At 33.4% G+C, this 16,934-nt stretch overlaps 1 protein-coding gene across 8 annotated transcripts in view; it reads left to right on the forward strand.

Moving 5' to 3' along the window:
• The window catches only part of LOC110373773 (probable nuclear hormone receptor HR3), a 132,721-nt gene that overhangs the window by 62,138 nt on the left and 53,649 nt on the right, over positions 1-16,934 (forward strand). Inside the window, exon 2 of one of the 8 annotated variants that reach the window (XM_049844387.2) lies at positions 3,800-3,853. The exons of the other annotated variants lie outside the window; for them this stretch is intronic. Coding sequence (XP_049700344.1) covers positions 3,800-3,853 — 54 coding nt within the window. The remainder of the gene's footprint in view (positions 1-3,799; positions 3,854-16,934) is intronic. 8 annotated transcript variants of the gene reach the window in all.

The following is a 16,934-nucleotide window of genomic DNA, read 5'->3' on the forward strand; positions in this document are numbered from 1 at the left end:
AACAGCTGCCGTGGCCGAAATCGGCCGTGGACGCCATTACTTAGTAAATATCTTGCCCATAATTGGACATTATACATAGGCATGTCACGGCCATAATATCTTTGTTTATCTCAACAATAAAAAACATATTTTTCCTCAACAAAACGTAGATTTTAGTCACGAATTCTTAGCCTATAATGATGTTATACTATTTGAAACGTTACTGACTCATAACGGCTAGACACAGGCAATATATAAGTCAGTACTCTTGAAATAGATATATCTATTAGGGTTTTTACACGCGAACGATTTTGCTGTCAATTTTAATTGCGCAATTGCATAATTAGAGTTATCTTTGTAAGGATGAGACTGTCATATTAGCATGAGTTTATAATGCATAAATATGATTATATATAACCTTCAGTTTGTTTGATACATTCATAAATATTTCGCTTGTCTGAATTATAAGTTCGATGATAACGTAATTAGCTTATTATAATGAAAAAAAAAAACTTGTATTGATTGGATAGTTTAATCAATGTTTTAAAATAAGTTGCAAAAGTCTCTCAAATTGCTGAACAGAATCTGAAAATGTTGTCTATCTATACTTTCAACAATTATTCCAAATGCAAAATTAAGTCCTACAAAGATATCGCAATTATTTTGTAACAAAAAAACTTTTATATAGAAATTGTAAATAATCCCTTAATCGCCAACAACAATTAGCAAAAACACTACCTATTTATTGACACCCCCCAAAAAAAAAAATTACGTAATATTTCCCGTCTCACGCATCGCGCGAAAAATCGCTCAGTTTGCGAACACCCTAAATCATTATTATCATTGTAGTTAGTTCCCACGTAATACCTATACATGTACACATGCATGTGTGTGTTTGTACATCTGTGTGCGAGTATTGTTGTAGGTCAGGTTTTTCGCAACGGGTTCTTTCGAGTTTTTTTTTATTAATATTATAAATAGCGGTTTTTGGTGTTATGCTAATATATTTCTTTTTTGTATTTTTTTTTATTTCTATTCTCGTTCATTGCATGCTGATGAGATTTTTTTTTGTATGTGTGTTTCGTGCTGGTATTAATTTTGGTTTTACGATTTGTTTTGCAGGACTTGAAAGATTCTACATTTACTACATTTACTACTCTACAATCTTTTAGTGCGTTTTACACAATCTCCAATTTCTTAATACCGATGACTGGCCTCATAGGAAACCTACTACATCCAATAGTAGCAATTAGTACCTTTTGATCGGGTAGGTTTTAGGTATAAGTATCTTAGGGCAGGAACCTGAAAACTGAAAAAAACCTGAAAACCTGAAAATTATAAAAGAAATCTCTTCCTGTTGTCTTTCTAACCATTAATATTTTTTGTTGACTTATACAACGCCATATTATTAGATTGTGAAAATAATGATCTTCTCTTTAGATTTTCTTGCATTTTTCTAAAGACTAGAACACTTGAAAAAGTATTTCGAAAGTTGCTACCTGACTTTCTGGTTTTTAAACATCAGTCAATTTATATAACCCCTCAAAAGCATACTTAACTTTTAGGTAGGTATCAATATTTTATAGGTTACAAAACAAAAATAAAACACTATTTTATGTTCTAAGTTCTAATTCCTGCGAACTAGTCTATTTCAAGGTCGGTCAATGATTCTGTTACCTTCACTGCAGTAAGATGCATTTTCCGGTGCAACCTACTTCTAAGCCTCCCCGAGGTGCATACGAAATAGATGCACTATGAATATATGCATTTATTCGCTATTTATGTAGTAAAGAAGCTATGTATAGGTGCTTAGAATCACGGTGGGTTGCAATAAGCGAGCTATCCATGGTTAGAGATTGAATTGTAACATAATTTATATGGAGCATAATATTTTTTTTCAATATTTGATATTTACAGAAATAACAGACACAATTGTAAATTAATATATACAAATAATTAAAAAAAAAGAGAAAAATTACAACTACCTATGTAGATTATGTCACTATGCAATCTCTAAATCAATAGATAGATTGGTAATTGGAATCCGCATATAGTCATTTAGCTTTCATAGTAACTGATAATATAGGTGAGCAAGTATCTTCAATTCTAACTGAATTGGAAAGATTTAGTCTTCTTTTATTTGGGCTATTTTTGGAAATAGGCTGTCTTTCCTAACCGGATTCAGCTAAGTACCAGTGCTTTACAAGAAGCGACTGCCTATCTGACCTCCTCAACCCAGTTACCCGGGCAACCCGATACCCCTTGGTTAGACTGGTGTTAGACTTACTGGCTTCTGACTACCCGTAACGACTGCCAAGGATGTTCAATGACAGACGGGACCTACAGTTTAACGTGCCATCCGAAACACAGCCAATGGTGTCTAAGATATACTTAGAAAGTACAAATTAATTAGAAGTATTTTTCATGAATTTTGGATTCTTTCAAATTAGGCATTTTGTGTCAAACGTGCAATGCAGCAACTGTGAGCTTGTCAATGTCACACGAAACGTCTAATTGCGATATAAAAAATCCATTAATATATCCTACTTTTTTATTAAAATATATCGAAAAGCATCCCTTCAGAAGCGAATACAAACTCCAAGAATTTAGGCTCGGCCCATGACTCATTTAACAGTTACATAACTCAAATCCATCGGTTATTCTGTATTATAACGAAGACAAACGCAGTTAACTTAGACCTTTGACTACCGGCAGAATATAAACGCATTTACAAAGCAGTTCTAACTCAAATGCCAATTGTCTATGACTTTTGACTTTTGCTGTCATATTTTAAAAAGGGAAAACGGATTTTGACGTTTTATGACAAGCTTCGGTAAATCGATTTTCCATGAAAAGTCTGCCTTTTCCCAACTATGTTGGGGTCGGCTTCCAGTCTGACCAGACGCAGCTGAGTACCAGTGTTTTACAAGGAGCGACTGCTTATCTGACCTCCTGACCTGAGCTTTTATTCTAGTTAATATGTAGACTTTAATCTAAAGTTAAAACTAGCTTTAATTACGCACAAGTAAATTTCTAATTAAAATAAAAGTCAAAGCGAATCCGCATCAATCCATTTCATTTGCGAGCGAAAAAAGCGAAAAAAAAGTCGAGAAAAATCTTTAAAAAGTGAAAAACATAAAAGGGTGGCGAGGCAGTCAAAGAATTTTGCTTTTCAGCGCTTTTTAAAACTACTTGTATGAAACCCGCATTCCTTTAGAGATTAGGCCGCACTCACACATTGACACCCCACGTGAAGAACACGTGTGTATACGTATACAGCGTGCCTGTGTGTGTGATGCGTCACTCACACACTCGTAGCGTAGTGATGTAATGTAACGTTGACGACTGGCAGACATTTTTTATGGGCTCTGACGCAACTTTTTTTTTATAAGCGTGGCTTAGGCTGTTTGCAGGTTTTCCTTTGCGCGTTTTGTTGGTTGTGGTTCCGTATTTGTTTTTGAGTATTTATTTTGTTTGAGTATAATTGTGTTTTTTGTTTGTTTTTTGGGATATGTAAGGATTTGATTTTGTAAAAGTTGGGGTACATGGATGGATAGTAAACATTTATTGAGCATGAACAAAAATATATAAAGATACGAAAAAATGAAAGCGGTTATTAAGATTTTTCACGCTATGAAAATGGTTATGATGACAGTGTCAATACTGCGAAGGGTTCATAAGCTAATAAAATGATTTTGAATATAGTACTACTATGCGGTAAAAAAAAAATCAATAAGCATTAGGTACTTGCCTTAGTTAAAAATAATATTTTTTTATGAATTATTAATACCTACTAATGAAAACCCTTTCTCTATTCCAGGTAAGTTACCCTACACCCAAGAAAAAATGGAATCACCCAACATCAATTACCGTGGTTTGTATAAAAACAACTTTTACATAACAAACATAAAAAATAAAATATGAATTTACAATACAAAATACTAATCCGTGTGTACCGATCCTAACGATGCACGCGCACACATACAAACAACGTATAACAGTAAAGCAAGGCTGCACACATGCAAAGCAAGGACAGGTCAATACCCTCCGTTGCCTTGCACGAACACATCAGCAATATACGACTTCACTGTTGCGCGACAGAGATAGCAATCCGTCTCTCAGCTTCGCTTTTCAAACGAGGAACTCTCCTCGTGCGACAAAGATGACGCCATACGGGCGGAAAGGGATAGCTATATAAATATTATGGCTGTTATTTCACTTCCTCCGATGTGATGCAATAGTAAATTTACAGTAAAGCATCTATTTTGAGACAAAGATTCGTTTATTTTTAGTAATTTGTGAATTGTTAATTAGTTATTTCCGATTGTAGGATAATTTGGTACCGATTTATCATTTTTTTTTTGTGATTTATTAATAACTTACAACAATGTATGGTCACGCACTTTGGTTTAGCATAAATATTCGAACAATCTGACACAATGATTCATTATTTTTGCCGCGTAATTCCTTATGTATCATTTCATTTAACTCATATAAAGCCAAATTTATTCCACAATGTATTAAAGAATAACAAAAGCAGCGAAAAATATAAAAACAATTCGACAATACAAAAATATTCTATTGTGCAATAAAATTGATGACAACGCCATCTACCGTCGGGTAGCTACACTACAATAATGATGATTTATAGCCTATCACGCATGTCCTCATTTTCGGTCAATTCTCGCTACTCGCGGTACATTAGGATGCAAGAAAATTCCGCTTGTTAAAAGTGTAAAGTTTATCCTCCTGTTTCGAGGAAAATCGATTAAAAGACCCATAACAGCAACTACGCATGCCCTAGTTTTAGTTCTGTGGAAATATCACGTCTTTTGTGGCGTTTTCAACCTACTCCGCAGTACATTTGAAAAAATCGGTGGGCCTAAGGAACGTGCCAAACCGTGTGTCATTGAACCCCTTCAAAAAGCTGCCGTGCATGCTCATCCAAACACCAATTTCGACCTTACAGCTTACAACACAACGTTCAATATTGCACTCCATATTTCTAAAAGAAGAGTCCATTTTGAAAAATCCATCCCGACACTTACGCTCTTTCGTTCGAATTTCAAAAATGTAAAGATGCGCACACACTTGCACACTATATACTAACACACACACACATGCTCGTCGTGTATAAAGAAAGTACGTATGAGCTTTCCCTGTGTTGGGTTACACAACCTCGATGTTCTGTCTTTTTTTAGCTCGTACAAAAACTATCCCCATCTCTGTCTAGCCGACTGTTATGTAATAACGGTTGTTGTGATTTAGCCGCGTAACATTTTTCTCTCAAACCGCTATGTCTCAGATTTTTAATCTGTCATTTTTAGATCTTAAGTTCAGATTAAAAATATTTTAATTGCTGTTCTGTTGCTATCTTTTATAACTCTTATTAGAGTCCAATTAGACTCGAAATACAGTATATTTCATACAGTTGCGGGATAAAATTTTTGTTTGATTGTAATTAATAATGTTTTGGGAATGTATGTGATGCGGTAGGCTTATAAATAAACTCCACATGTTGTCAAAACGTATGCACTTACACACACTGGCGTGCAAGGAGGTTATGTGTGTTGGGCGGCGTGCGGCGTTGTATTCATTTCCTAGTTGCTCCCTCGATGGCCCGCTTGCAACATCTCGGTGTGAGCGGGTCTTTACGAATTACGAACTCGGATTATTTCTGAACGCGAATTCCAATTTTAAAAAGTGTCCTGTGTTTGTGTTATCTGTGGTGTGTGGTGACAGTGAATTTATTCAAATATGGAATGACGATAGAGGTTTGACGTTTTTATAATGTTCACAAGTCGGTTTTGGCGGCAACTGGCGGCGTCCATTTTCTTTTTCGAAAGTTTTTTTTTTACGTAACTTTTTTTCGTATTTCTAATTTTTAATTGTGTTTTAATTACGCAATTACTGGCGTGAGTTTAGCATGTGAATTTTAACTATCGCTAACTGTTTAGTTAACTGTTGTCCGTGCATAAAGTTTAAATTGGTCACGGTAACTTTAATAATGGAATAATAAGCTCAGTTATGCGGTTGTAATGTTTAAAATTAGTCATTTTGTTACTACCTGATAACAAATTGGTTTAAATTATTTTTTATGACGCGTATAATTTATTATGTAACTAACTAATAAGATAGCTAAATGAAGAAATAATAGTAGGTAAATAGCGAGCTAATTTAAGTACAAACTTACGAGGAAAATAATTAAAAATATGCTTTTTTCCTAATAGAGACGACCGAACGCGCCTGACCATTACAATTTCTATGATTAAGCCTATAAGTATATTAATTTATTATATCCTTACCTCGTTATATCTAAAACATGAACAATTGCATTATTATTAGTTCTAAGATTACGCAAATTGTATTAGCTACACTCATTTTAATGCAAATAATATTTATTTGATAAATGCAGTAATGCAGTTGCTATGTAGGATTTACAATAAAAAAAATAATGAGAAAAATTATCAAGATAGGTACTTTTGAAAATAACGAACTAAATTGTGAGATATCTAAACTAAGCAAGACTTTTGCACCCATTGAGAAAAATACTTCTTGATAAAATAGAGCACAAAATTGTTGGATATCTAAAGTTTACTTGCCAAAACTTTACAAAAGAGTTTAACAATATCGTAAGTTTCATGTAAGTTCAATATAAAGTAACACTAACTCAAAGCATTCTTTATATATCAAAGAAAAATAACCACTTATCAAGACAAACTCAATAAGCAAATAAAAAAACCACGATTGCAAAATTTTAAATCGAAATCAGCCTTGCCAATCAAAATTCTATTGAAACTCGATGCCAACAGAATAGGTAACAACTTACAATCGTAGTGAAACCGCAGCAGAATTGTTTACATACAATATATCGATAAGTTCATATCTTGGTTTTGACGTTCAAGATAACTTGCTTGTCTAAGTTTTCATGGTAAAGTCATTTCCGTTGTAAAATATTTTATTTCAAGCAGCTATATGGAAAATAAAAGCGATAGAGGTAGTTGGAAGGCTATGGGGACCTATGCCAGGAAAAAAGGTACATATAGTGAATTGAAACAATGCATCCTTTTTATAGGAAAAATATAGCTTTTTAAACAAAAATTATAAACAAACCAGTCTTACAATAACTTAATTAAAGTTGAAGACCCGTAGTTTATAACAAGTTAAATACAGTCCTTGCTATACTCATATAAAATGAAATTAATACAAAATTGAAGCTCAATGAATAGGTAACTTTTATGAAAAAACCACAAGAACTATACACGCGTTTTTTTTAACGCGCGTACCTATAATAATATACGTATACCTACTGAACAACCGACATGATTTAATAGAATCATGTCATATGACTAAGTTTAATTACAAACAAAACTGCTAGAAGGCATGTGAGTGCTATCATGACAGCCAACTTCCTGATGTCACCGCAGTAAGCCTGACTGCCTGACTGCTTGACAACTCAGGATACATCGTGACATCTAACCTTAAGCAACAAAAGTCAACTGGCCAGCTTCTACTACTATCAAGTTTCGAGGGGACCAGCTTAAATACAGCGCACTCTGTCCCACCCATTGTCCCACGGCCCAAAGAAAGAGACAGAGCGATGTTAAATTGTCCAAAGATAAAGGATGACCTATTTTCAAAGCACGTGGTGTCTTGCAATTTCCTTGTTACTTGCTGGGGATATTTTGAGGGGGTTTTGTATGGTGATTTTTAAAAAGGGGAATTTCAAAGCTTCGCAAATATGAATGGGTATTATTTGCAAAGACATGAGAAAATAACACAGGGTTTAAAACGGGATAAGATGTGAACTAAGTTGTAACAATATGACGTTGTGAGAAACGTTTCGAGTCACGCACAGCGGTAATTTATTGTAGTTTGAACACTAACAGGGCTTGTAACTGTTCTGGTTAACAAGAGAAATGGGTTAATTGTACACTGTAATAATAATAACTGAGGTAACTAACTTTAGAGTATGAATATTTGATTTATTTGTCCTGAAAATTGATTAACATTACATAATTCACTAGTGTTATAGCACAGATAGGTAATACACAGCATATATTATGCTTAACGTCATATATTATGTCTAAACGCATGTGATTCATTACTCTAAAAAAACTTATTCAAGAAAATCTCCACGTACATTATTCCTGATTGTATGGCCTACATTTTTACGCATACGCAACGCAAAGTACATTCACCTTTTATCACTTACAAAATTACATAATATATTTAAAAATTACGTGAAATTAATAAAAAAAAAAAACATTAAAACTGCGAGAATCAAAGAGACCATCATCATTTATATCTCTTAAAAACCGCCCACAAAAAGGTTATTAATCCATCTGTCACCAAACCAATCGGATGTACCTACTCAAAATCCGCAAACATTTGTTCTTCGGCCTCAAACTTGTAACATATGTAGGTCAGTCGCAGGTCACAGCCTGACACGTTTTGGGCTAGCTCTCGAACGGCCCTAATCTGACCTCTGTGACCTTGGAACTCAGGTTCAATCGGATTCGAGGTCAAAGTTGAACTTCTGGCCCAGTTGGGTACCAAACTTATTAAATGAATTATATAAGGATGGTGTAGCTATTGACAATGTTTATTTTTTTTGTGTTTTTTTTCGGTTTTATAAAAAAATAAATAAATATGTATGCATAAATTGTTATCCATTTAGTTGTCAATTTTGATCTGTGTTAGGCTTGTTTTAATCGATTTGAATACTTCAACTAGTTGCTAATTGTGATTATTATGCAAGTCAACATTTAAATTATTTGCATCAAGCTTCATAATATCTGTCTTTTTAAATATTTTTCTATTTATATTTTTACAACTTCCTGCAACAATTTTCAATTGAAAATAAAAACAGCATTTCCAAAGAATGATTTCACTAGAATTTTTCCACATACACCATTATCGATACAATGCTGCACCGTGTCTGTCGCATACAAACCATACCATTACAAACTAGACATTTCTAGATTAGACCGGTTGCGCAATACTGACTGCTACGCTGTCCAAATGTTTGTGATACTTTCATGAATTCATTTATTTTGTTTAATTCAGTATTTTCACTTAGTTATTTTTGATGGCAAATGTGCTATTTTTTGAAAAGCTATATCCGTGCTTTTTTTGGAAATATCATTAGATTGAGTATTATATAGGTATCTGGATAAAAAGTAGCCTATGTCCTTTCTCAGGCTCTCTGTATAAGAAATATTATATTTAAATCAGTTCTGAAATTTTGGCGTGAAAGCACAACAGATAGACAGTTACTTTCGCATTTATTATATTTTTAAGGATATTGTAGCATTTTTGTATCAAATTTTACTTTAATGGTGTTTTTTCAATTTTATAATTTTTGCACTGCATAGCAACAATTTACTATTTTTATACAAAGATATTAGGTATTTACCTTGTATTATCTTTACTTCTGACCCCTTCCCCTAAACATTTTTATGAGTTTTATGATAAAAAGAGATAGCAACGAGGAGATATTTTTTTTAACTCTGTGTCTGCACTTTTATAGTGTGTGAAATAACATTACTTATAGAAAAATTTTGCTAAATTCTTACAGAGTCAATATAGTCTTATAAAATATCCCTAACTATCAATGACAGAAATATATTTTGAGTAGTGTGAACAAAGCCTTAGATATTGGATTCCAGTATTACAGCAAAGAGCTTTAAAAACCTACATTAATACATAGTTAAGTTAAAAAGTACCACTTTTCTGGTTGAATCAGACCTTTTGTCCCAATATTCTTTTTAGAATAAAAAAAAAAAAAAACCACAGTCCCTTTGAGCACGACTGTCGAGTGACGTCAGCTCATAATGCTTCTAAAAAGAGAATTTTTATCTTAAAGGACCCTTTTCTGTATTCATAAAACGGTAACCTTGGAATTCGCCAACTTTGAGCAGTGGGGTCGATTACGAAGCACGGCGAGCGGTCGTATTAGGTAACTAACTTGAATACGATTTCATAATGCGTAATAGCAAACGCATAACGCTTAACAACTTGTTTTATTCCGTATTTATTAATATTTTATTCATTATTCAGTTCAATTACACCAATTAAGTTAGGTGCGGTTTTGGCGGTATTTCGTTTTTATGCGCGCTTGTAACGCCATCTAGCGTAGAGTAGCTAAACTTTCGTCAGCAACATTTTAATTTAACCACTCATAAACTGCATATACATAAAATTCATATTTTTCACGTGTTACAAATGCCATTTTTAATTTAATTAGCTGTTTAAAGTACAATAATTTAATTAACGCTAACTTAGTACAGCTACTCAATGCTAGATGGCGCTGTACGCTCTGCGTAACACATGGGTCACCGACCGACCGGCCACATTATGTCATAAGATTTTTTTATAGTCAACTGCATAGCTTCGATAATCGTTCGCTGACCGATTGCAATTTATTGTTTTTTTATTTACTTTGCTTGTAACAATATGGCGTGTATAATCGGGTAACGTAGCATATTATTTACTTGAATTAAATATGCTTACTTATTTGCCTCACGCTTTGTACCTAGGTATATGTGCTAGGTTTTGAACGATAAATTATTACATTGATAGGGCTTTTTAAGCTTTAAATTGAGTTGCTACCTTAAAGTTAGTTAGCAGTAGAAATAAATTCATTTTTTTGTGTAGGGAATCAAATTAACTAAAATCTAAAACTAATAAGACTTTTTTAAAGTATGTACTCAAAAAAAATGCTCACTCCCAACTATCCTTACCAATATTACAAAATGCGAAAGTAACTGTCTATCTGTCACGCTTATAGCACAGATTACTAAAATATATACCTTAAGATATCTTATAGGTAAGTACGTCAAAATTACTGAACCAGTTTAAATAAATGATATTTGGTACACAGATAGCCTTAATCCTAGAAAGGACATAGAGTACTTTTTATCCATGAGCGGTAATTAGGTCCCTAGGGAAGCGACTAAAACCGCAGTCCCGAAGCTAGTATTCAAATTATATTAATAGTTTAACACTTTACATACATATAATCATCGGCACGGATATTGAGCCCTGACCTTCACCTGCGCAGAAGAGATTTATTGGTTTATTGCCTTAAGTGTACAGCGCGCAAAGCGATCCCCACTCTTCTGCCGAGAGCTCAATATCCGTGCCGATAACTATACTTAGGCACCTTAGCTTCGCTATAAAACATCCCGTTAATGTTAATCCAGAGTTTTCTAGCGAGCATTAAGTACAGTTTAGAATTCCTGCGACGGTTAAGTTGGCAAGTTAACTGGCACCTGTAAGCGCACCTGTATCATGCCGCCGTGCGTAGTTTGCGGTTTTAAGTAGTAATGGTAAACTAATTAGATTTTTCTGTGGATAAAAAGTTTTTTTTTGGTTTTCACCTGGGTCGTGGAGACATGGAAGTGGAGATTTTCTTTTGTTCAGTGGTTTAGGAGCTATTAGGGTAAAAACAGACAAACAAAAAAAATCCTCTTTGTTATGTTAGTATAGACTATCACTTTTCTTTTTTTATAGTCAATATTAGTATAGGTTTGTTTCAAGATACGGATAAAAAGTAACCAAAAGCTTTCTTTGATAAATGGGCTATCAAACACAGAACAATGTTTAAAATCTATAAAAAAAGTGGGTCCAGAAGTTCCTGAGAATAGTGCGTTCAAAAAAAATCTCTTTAGCTTTATAATATTACTATATTAGTATAGATTCTATAACAGCATTCATCACCAAGCTTATACGAGGTGGATTGCTAATTCTAGCACTTCTTAAACTACATACTTTCTTCTTATTTCAAGCCTACACTATTAACACAAACGTACTATGAAATACCAGTCTATTTTTAAACCCACCTCATTCATATTTCTTCAAGGCATACATCTTTGTTTTAGACGTTTCATCTTCAAAATTGGCACTCCTACATAATCATTGTTTTTTGTTGTAATATAGCTGATGACACATTGTTATTGTAAATGAGTAATGAGAAAGAAAACAGAGATGGAAAACCTTTATTTATTTCAAAAAGTAAAATATATTTTGCCTCAGAAAATCCACACTGGTGCGTGTAAATGTAATATTCTATCTTGTAGGCCAAAGGCATTTAAAAAATACATAGTTATATGTATTGTGATAATTTCGTAGTAGAACATTATGTTTCATCTAAAAAAAACGATTTCAATAGTATACTTACTCAAAACAGTCTCCTAAGTCTGACAAATACTATGCTGAAAACCGCATCAAAATCAGTTTAGCCAAACGTGAGATAATTGCGCACAAACATACACACATAGGTATGTACATACATACATACATAGAGGTTAAACCACAAAATAAGTTCCCACATGTTTTATGTTCAAACAGAGATCCTCCTTTTGTTGAAGTCGGTTTAAAAATAACCAAAGGTTCACCAATTCTGCCACACATAATTTAGTGTACAAGCCCAAATGATTAATTACTATTCTATACATAAGTAATTGATGATTTTTTAAACACATAATGCCTCCCAAGTACGAATAGATTAGTTTTTTTCGTCGGCGTGTTACAATAACTATATTTCATTCAATTATGTTTTTTTAGGCCTGCGTTATTATAGTTCTTTATTATGTTTGATTGTGTTCACGTTTACTGTTTTATGTTACGGTTTTTTATTGGTGAAATTTTTAATCGATATTGAAGTACCTACTGGGATATGAAGTACCTACTAGCGGTTTCTAGTCCCTGGGGAACTTCTTTCCGAGCCCGGATAAAGTATAGCCTATTTCAGCTAGGGAAAGTGTAGCTTACCTACAGTCAATTTTTTTTTTTTAATAAGATCAGGAGTACTATCTATATAGCCTTTAGGATGTACTAACACACAAAATATCCACTATATAGTACCTATAAGTTAAGTTAGAGATGTACTTATGCAATCATTCAGGTAAATCACTATATGTACCTATGCGAAGTTTCATCTAAATCCATTCAGCCATTTTAACGTGAATCATCAACAATAAGTTAGCTCTTTAAGAACGCAATACCGATATTTCTAACACAAGGAAATCCTTTACGGATCAACGTACGTTGGAACAGTCATTCTCAAATGAACAGAATGCTCACAAAACTTTACGCAAAACAAACAATAACGTTGATTGCAATAAAAATACTAATTTTCCTTGACTTCGTACGTACTGCATGGAAAAAATAAATCAGGCGTGCGTCACAAGAAGTACATAACACAAAGATAAGCCCGCGCTCGGGGTCGTTCACCTCAGTTTGGCAGTTTGAACTTTGGTTCGGCCCCTCGACAATAGATGGCGGTTTTTTCAATTTTACATGTTTAGGATGTTTTAAAATTGCTTTATTGCAATTCTAGATCATTCTGGGGTCAATAAAACTTGGTCTACGTGTTAGTAAGTTGTTTAGAAACGTGTGAACTACTTAAGTTTTGCTTATTAAGATGTTTTTGGCCGGATGAATCAAGCCTTAATAGGCACTTTATGTAGATTATAGTTTATCTAAAAGAGTTTTTATTCAGATTTATTGCCTGAGATAAGCAAAAATTACACGTTATTTTATTATTGAATATTAGAGCAGTTTTATTCCACGTTTGCACTAACGTTGCATTATCAGAAATATTTTATTATTGATAAATATGTCGTAATATGACCGACGGTGACCTTAATTACCTCTTACTGTGCTAAGAATTTGTCCTAAATTGTGAGCTTGCTTACCTTAGCGTAACGCACTAATATTGAAACCGAATATAATAAAGTATAGGTAGAGCTATTATTAACAAAATATTATTTACATCATTACCAAAAATACACAATCAAACACTCAGCAAACATACATTACCAAAAATAGTCATACAATCATCTTTGATAGGATGTAATTCAACCTCGGTTCATTAACCTTCAAGTTTGACCTTTAGTACGGCTACTTGATAAGAGATGGCGCTGTCTCAAGGTATTTCCCTAGTACGTCTGGTGTTGAGTGCGTTGCTCCTTAGCTCGGGTTGTTGGTCTCGAAAATGTTTTGGTAAAAAAAGCCGACGAAAAGTGTAGTATTGTTAATTTATATTTGTTTATCAAAGTGATGGCTTATCTCCTGCTTGTTCTGTCTCGTAATATTTGTATTTGCGTTTTTCATTGGTCGCTTTGAAGAATGGCCCGTTTTAATTTGAATGCGTGGTTTGAACCCGGAAGGGCACAGTTTTGACGTGATTCAGAGTTTTTATTCATGCTTTAACTGTATGTTTTGAAATGGTAATCCGGTGTTGGGATTTACATGTATCCAGTTGTCAGGATTCCTGATAACTTAATCTACAGACTATTGCTATAGGAAACAGTATAAAATAACCCTCTTTTAATATTACAACCGGAGAAAAAAATAAAATAATGTTTGGAAACGAATCAGCTTTATGTCAATTTAATGTGTCAGCCATTTTTAATTTGCATTACCAAAAAGGTTTAATATAAAGAACGGATTATTTCTAACAAACGTTCTGAATTCAAAAACACTGCTTGTCTGCTAATGAACTAAATGACTTTCATACAGAGAGATAACTTCCTAATTTGAAATTCTTCATTACACTATTGAAATGGTGCAAAATAAATGGCTCATTGAACAATCCAAAAATGTCAGCGAATTGTATGTATTTTGTTACCAATTACACTAAAAATAAGGTTTTTAGACGATTTAAATTAATGTAGGACTAATACAGGACAGTTATGAACACATCTAGTTTACTTTTTACTTCATCATCTAGTCCCAATTCAAGATAATTTGAGGTCTCAGTCATAGGTAATACAACAAACAAACGAGTACCCAGGCTCATAGAGAACAAACCATTCATTTTTGACAGTACGTCATTTTATTTTGGTAATTTTCCACTACTAGTTAAATAGTGTAATAGAAGCACCATCAATTTTCTCTTGCTGGCAATTTTTTTTTTCAATTAATGTTCAGAATTGAGCATTTGTTTTTTACTCCAATGAAAACTGATACATATGGATAATGGTTCATTTTTAATGATAAATAATTACAAGGAAAGATTTGTAATTATTGTAAGGAATATGCAAAAAAGGAAGCTTTCCTGTATACATATAATATTTACAATTCCAAGTAATAATAAATACATATGGGTGATTCTTCGGAACACTGTTTTGACGTGTTTTTGACCGAAGAACACATGAAAATAACCTTCGATTGGAATGCCAGTTTCAGGTTATATGTTAAAGATAAATGTCTATCGACGCCTTATGTAGCTAATTAGGATTTATTAAAAAAAACTGTAATTAAGTTAGCAGAAAACAGTAAAACCTAATTAGTCTGGTGTGTCCCAACGTCGGTTTTTGTTGCATTATTTGACTTTCTGCGAGCTACGGTCGCGTTACACTAAAACTAATGAATTCAAATGATCTTTAAATACGTGTTTCTTAACATTTTAATATTAAAATACAAAAAAAATGTGTATTTTCATAATTACATACATTTTAAAATTGTCCCCGACTAAATTCATCATTAAGCTGGCTCAATTTGTTCAAACATTATCTGTACGTAAATAAAAAATATTTGAAAGAGTAATATTTACTTGTAAGAGATCGCGCCAGTCAGCACCGAACGGTGACAGCGAGTGCTCGTGCGCGGACGTATTTTTTCAAAAAAATACGATTACAAGTTGTCATCTGGCGTTTGTAAGGCAAGTAGTACAATCAATCTGTCTTAATTAACTGATAATGTGTATCTACTATCGTTTTGTTGCCAAAGCAAAGTGTCTTATAAGAGGGTTTTGCTAACATTAATTGCATGTTTGATTCTTTACGTTTATAAATAAAGGAGCAGGATTTGATAATCTGCGAATTCCTAATTTTTCTGGCCCCCATTGGTCTGGTTTCATCTGGCTCTTAAAGCCAGACGAATTTGAGCGGGCCATATGAATTAGGTTTCATACAAATCGGGCCTGACCAGATTAATTTTTATGTGTCAGATTAATTATTTCTAATGACATTTCTTTACTGTTGTTTGTTTTTTTTGTTCATTTGTGTTGGCTTCTTCGTATTACTTATATTTTATTTCAATAAAATTACTTAAGTTATTCAAAAAATAAAGCAAATAGCCTATTGGTTATTATTCCGAAGTTCAATTGCTGTGGTGGTGTGGTCGTCGCTTGAATAGCTTTATATCTTTTCAGATCCATATTTTCAAAATGGCAAAACAAAAATTACAAACAAGAGAAGAAAGACTAAGAAAAAAAAGACTAGCGGAGAAGAGAAGATATGAAAGAATAAAAAATAATGAAGAGTTATGGAAAGCAAAACAAGAAAAGAATAGACAAAACTATATACGCAGAAAAGAAGAAAAAACAACAACCGATAGGTGAAATGAATCCCAGACAACAAAGGTTACAAAGAAAGAGATGGAGAAAGAATTACAAAGCATATTACCAAAGAAAGAAACAAGAAAAAACAACAGCGGCAATGCTAGCTCAAAACACCCCACCACAAAGTCCTAGCATCTTGCCCTACAACGAAGCTTTTCATGATAATTGTCCACCTTTAAATAACCAGGTTTTAAATAGAGAAGAGTCACCTACACCAGGACCATCCCGGATTTTACGCAGTACTTCAATTCTTCAGAACCGTGCTTATTCTCCTACTTCACGAGGAACTACACCGAATTCAGAGGCTCCTTCCTGTTCTTCACCTGTACCTTCGGTCGTAAGACGTCTCCGTTATCAAAAAGAGAAAGAAATAAATAATCTTAAACGAATAATACTAGATATGAAGCGACAAAATGAAAGTTACAAGAAAAAACTGCAAAGATTAGCATTGAATTATAAAGGACCCTCAGTAGATAATAAAATGAGACCTAAAAGTCAAAATACAACACTTATCCACAAAATAAAACGCTCAGTGCGAAAGTCAAATAAGATACCAAATCAACTTACAACTTTTTTGCCTGAACAACTAAGAAAAGAAGTT

This window comes from Helicoverpa armigera, chromosome 27, assembly GCF_030705265.1.
Source record: "Helicoverpa armigera isolate CAAS_96S chromosome 27, ASM3070526v1, whole genome shotgun sequence".
Taxonomy (NCBI): Eukaryota; Metazoa; Arthropoda; class Insecta; order Lepidoptera; family Noctuidae; genus Helicoverpa; species Helicoverpa armigera.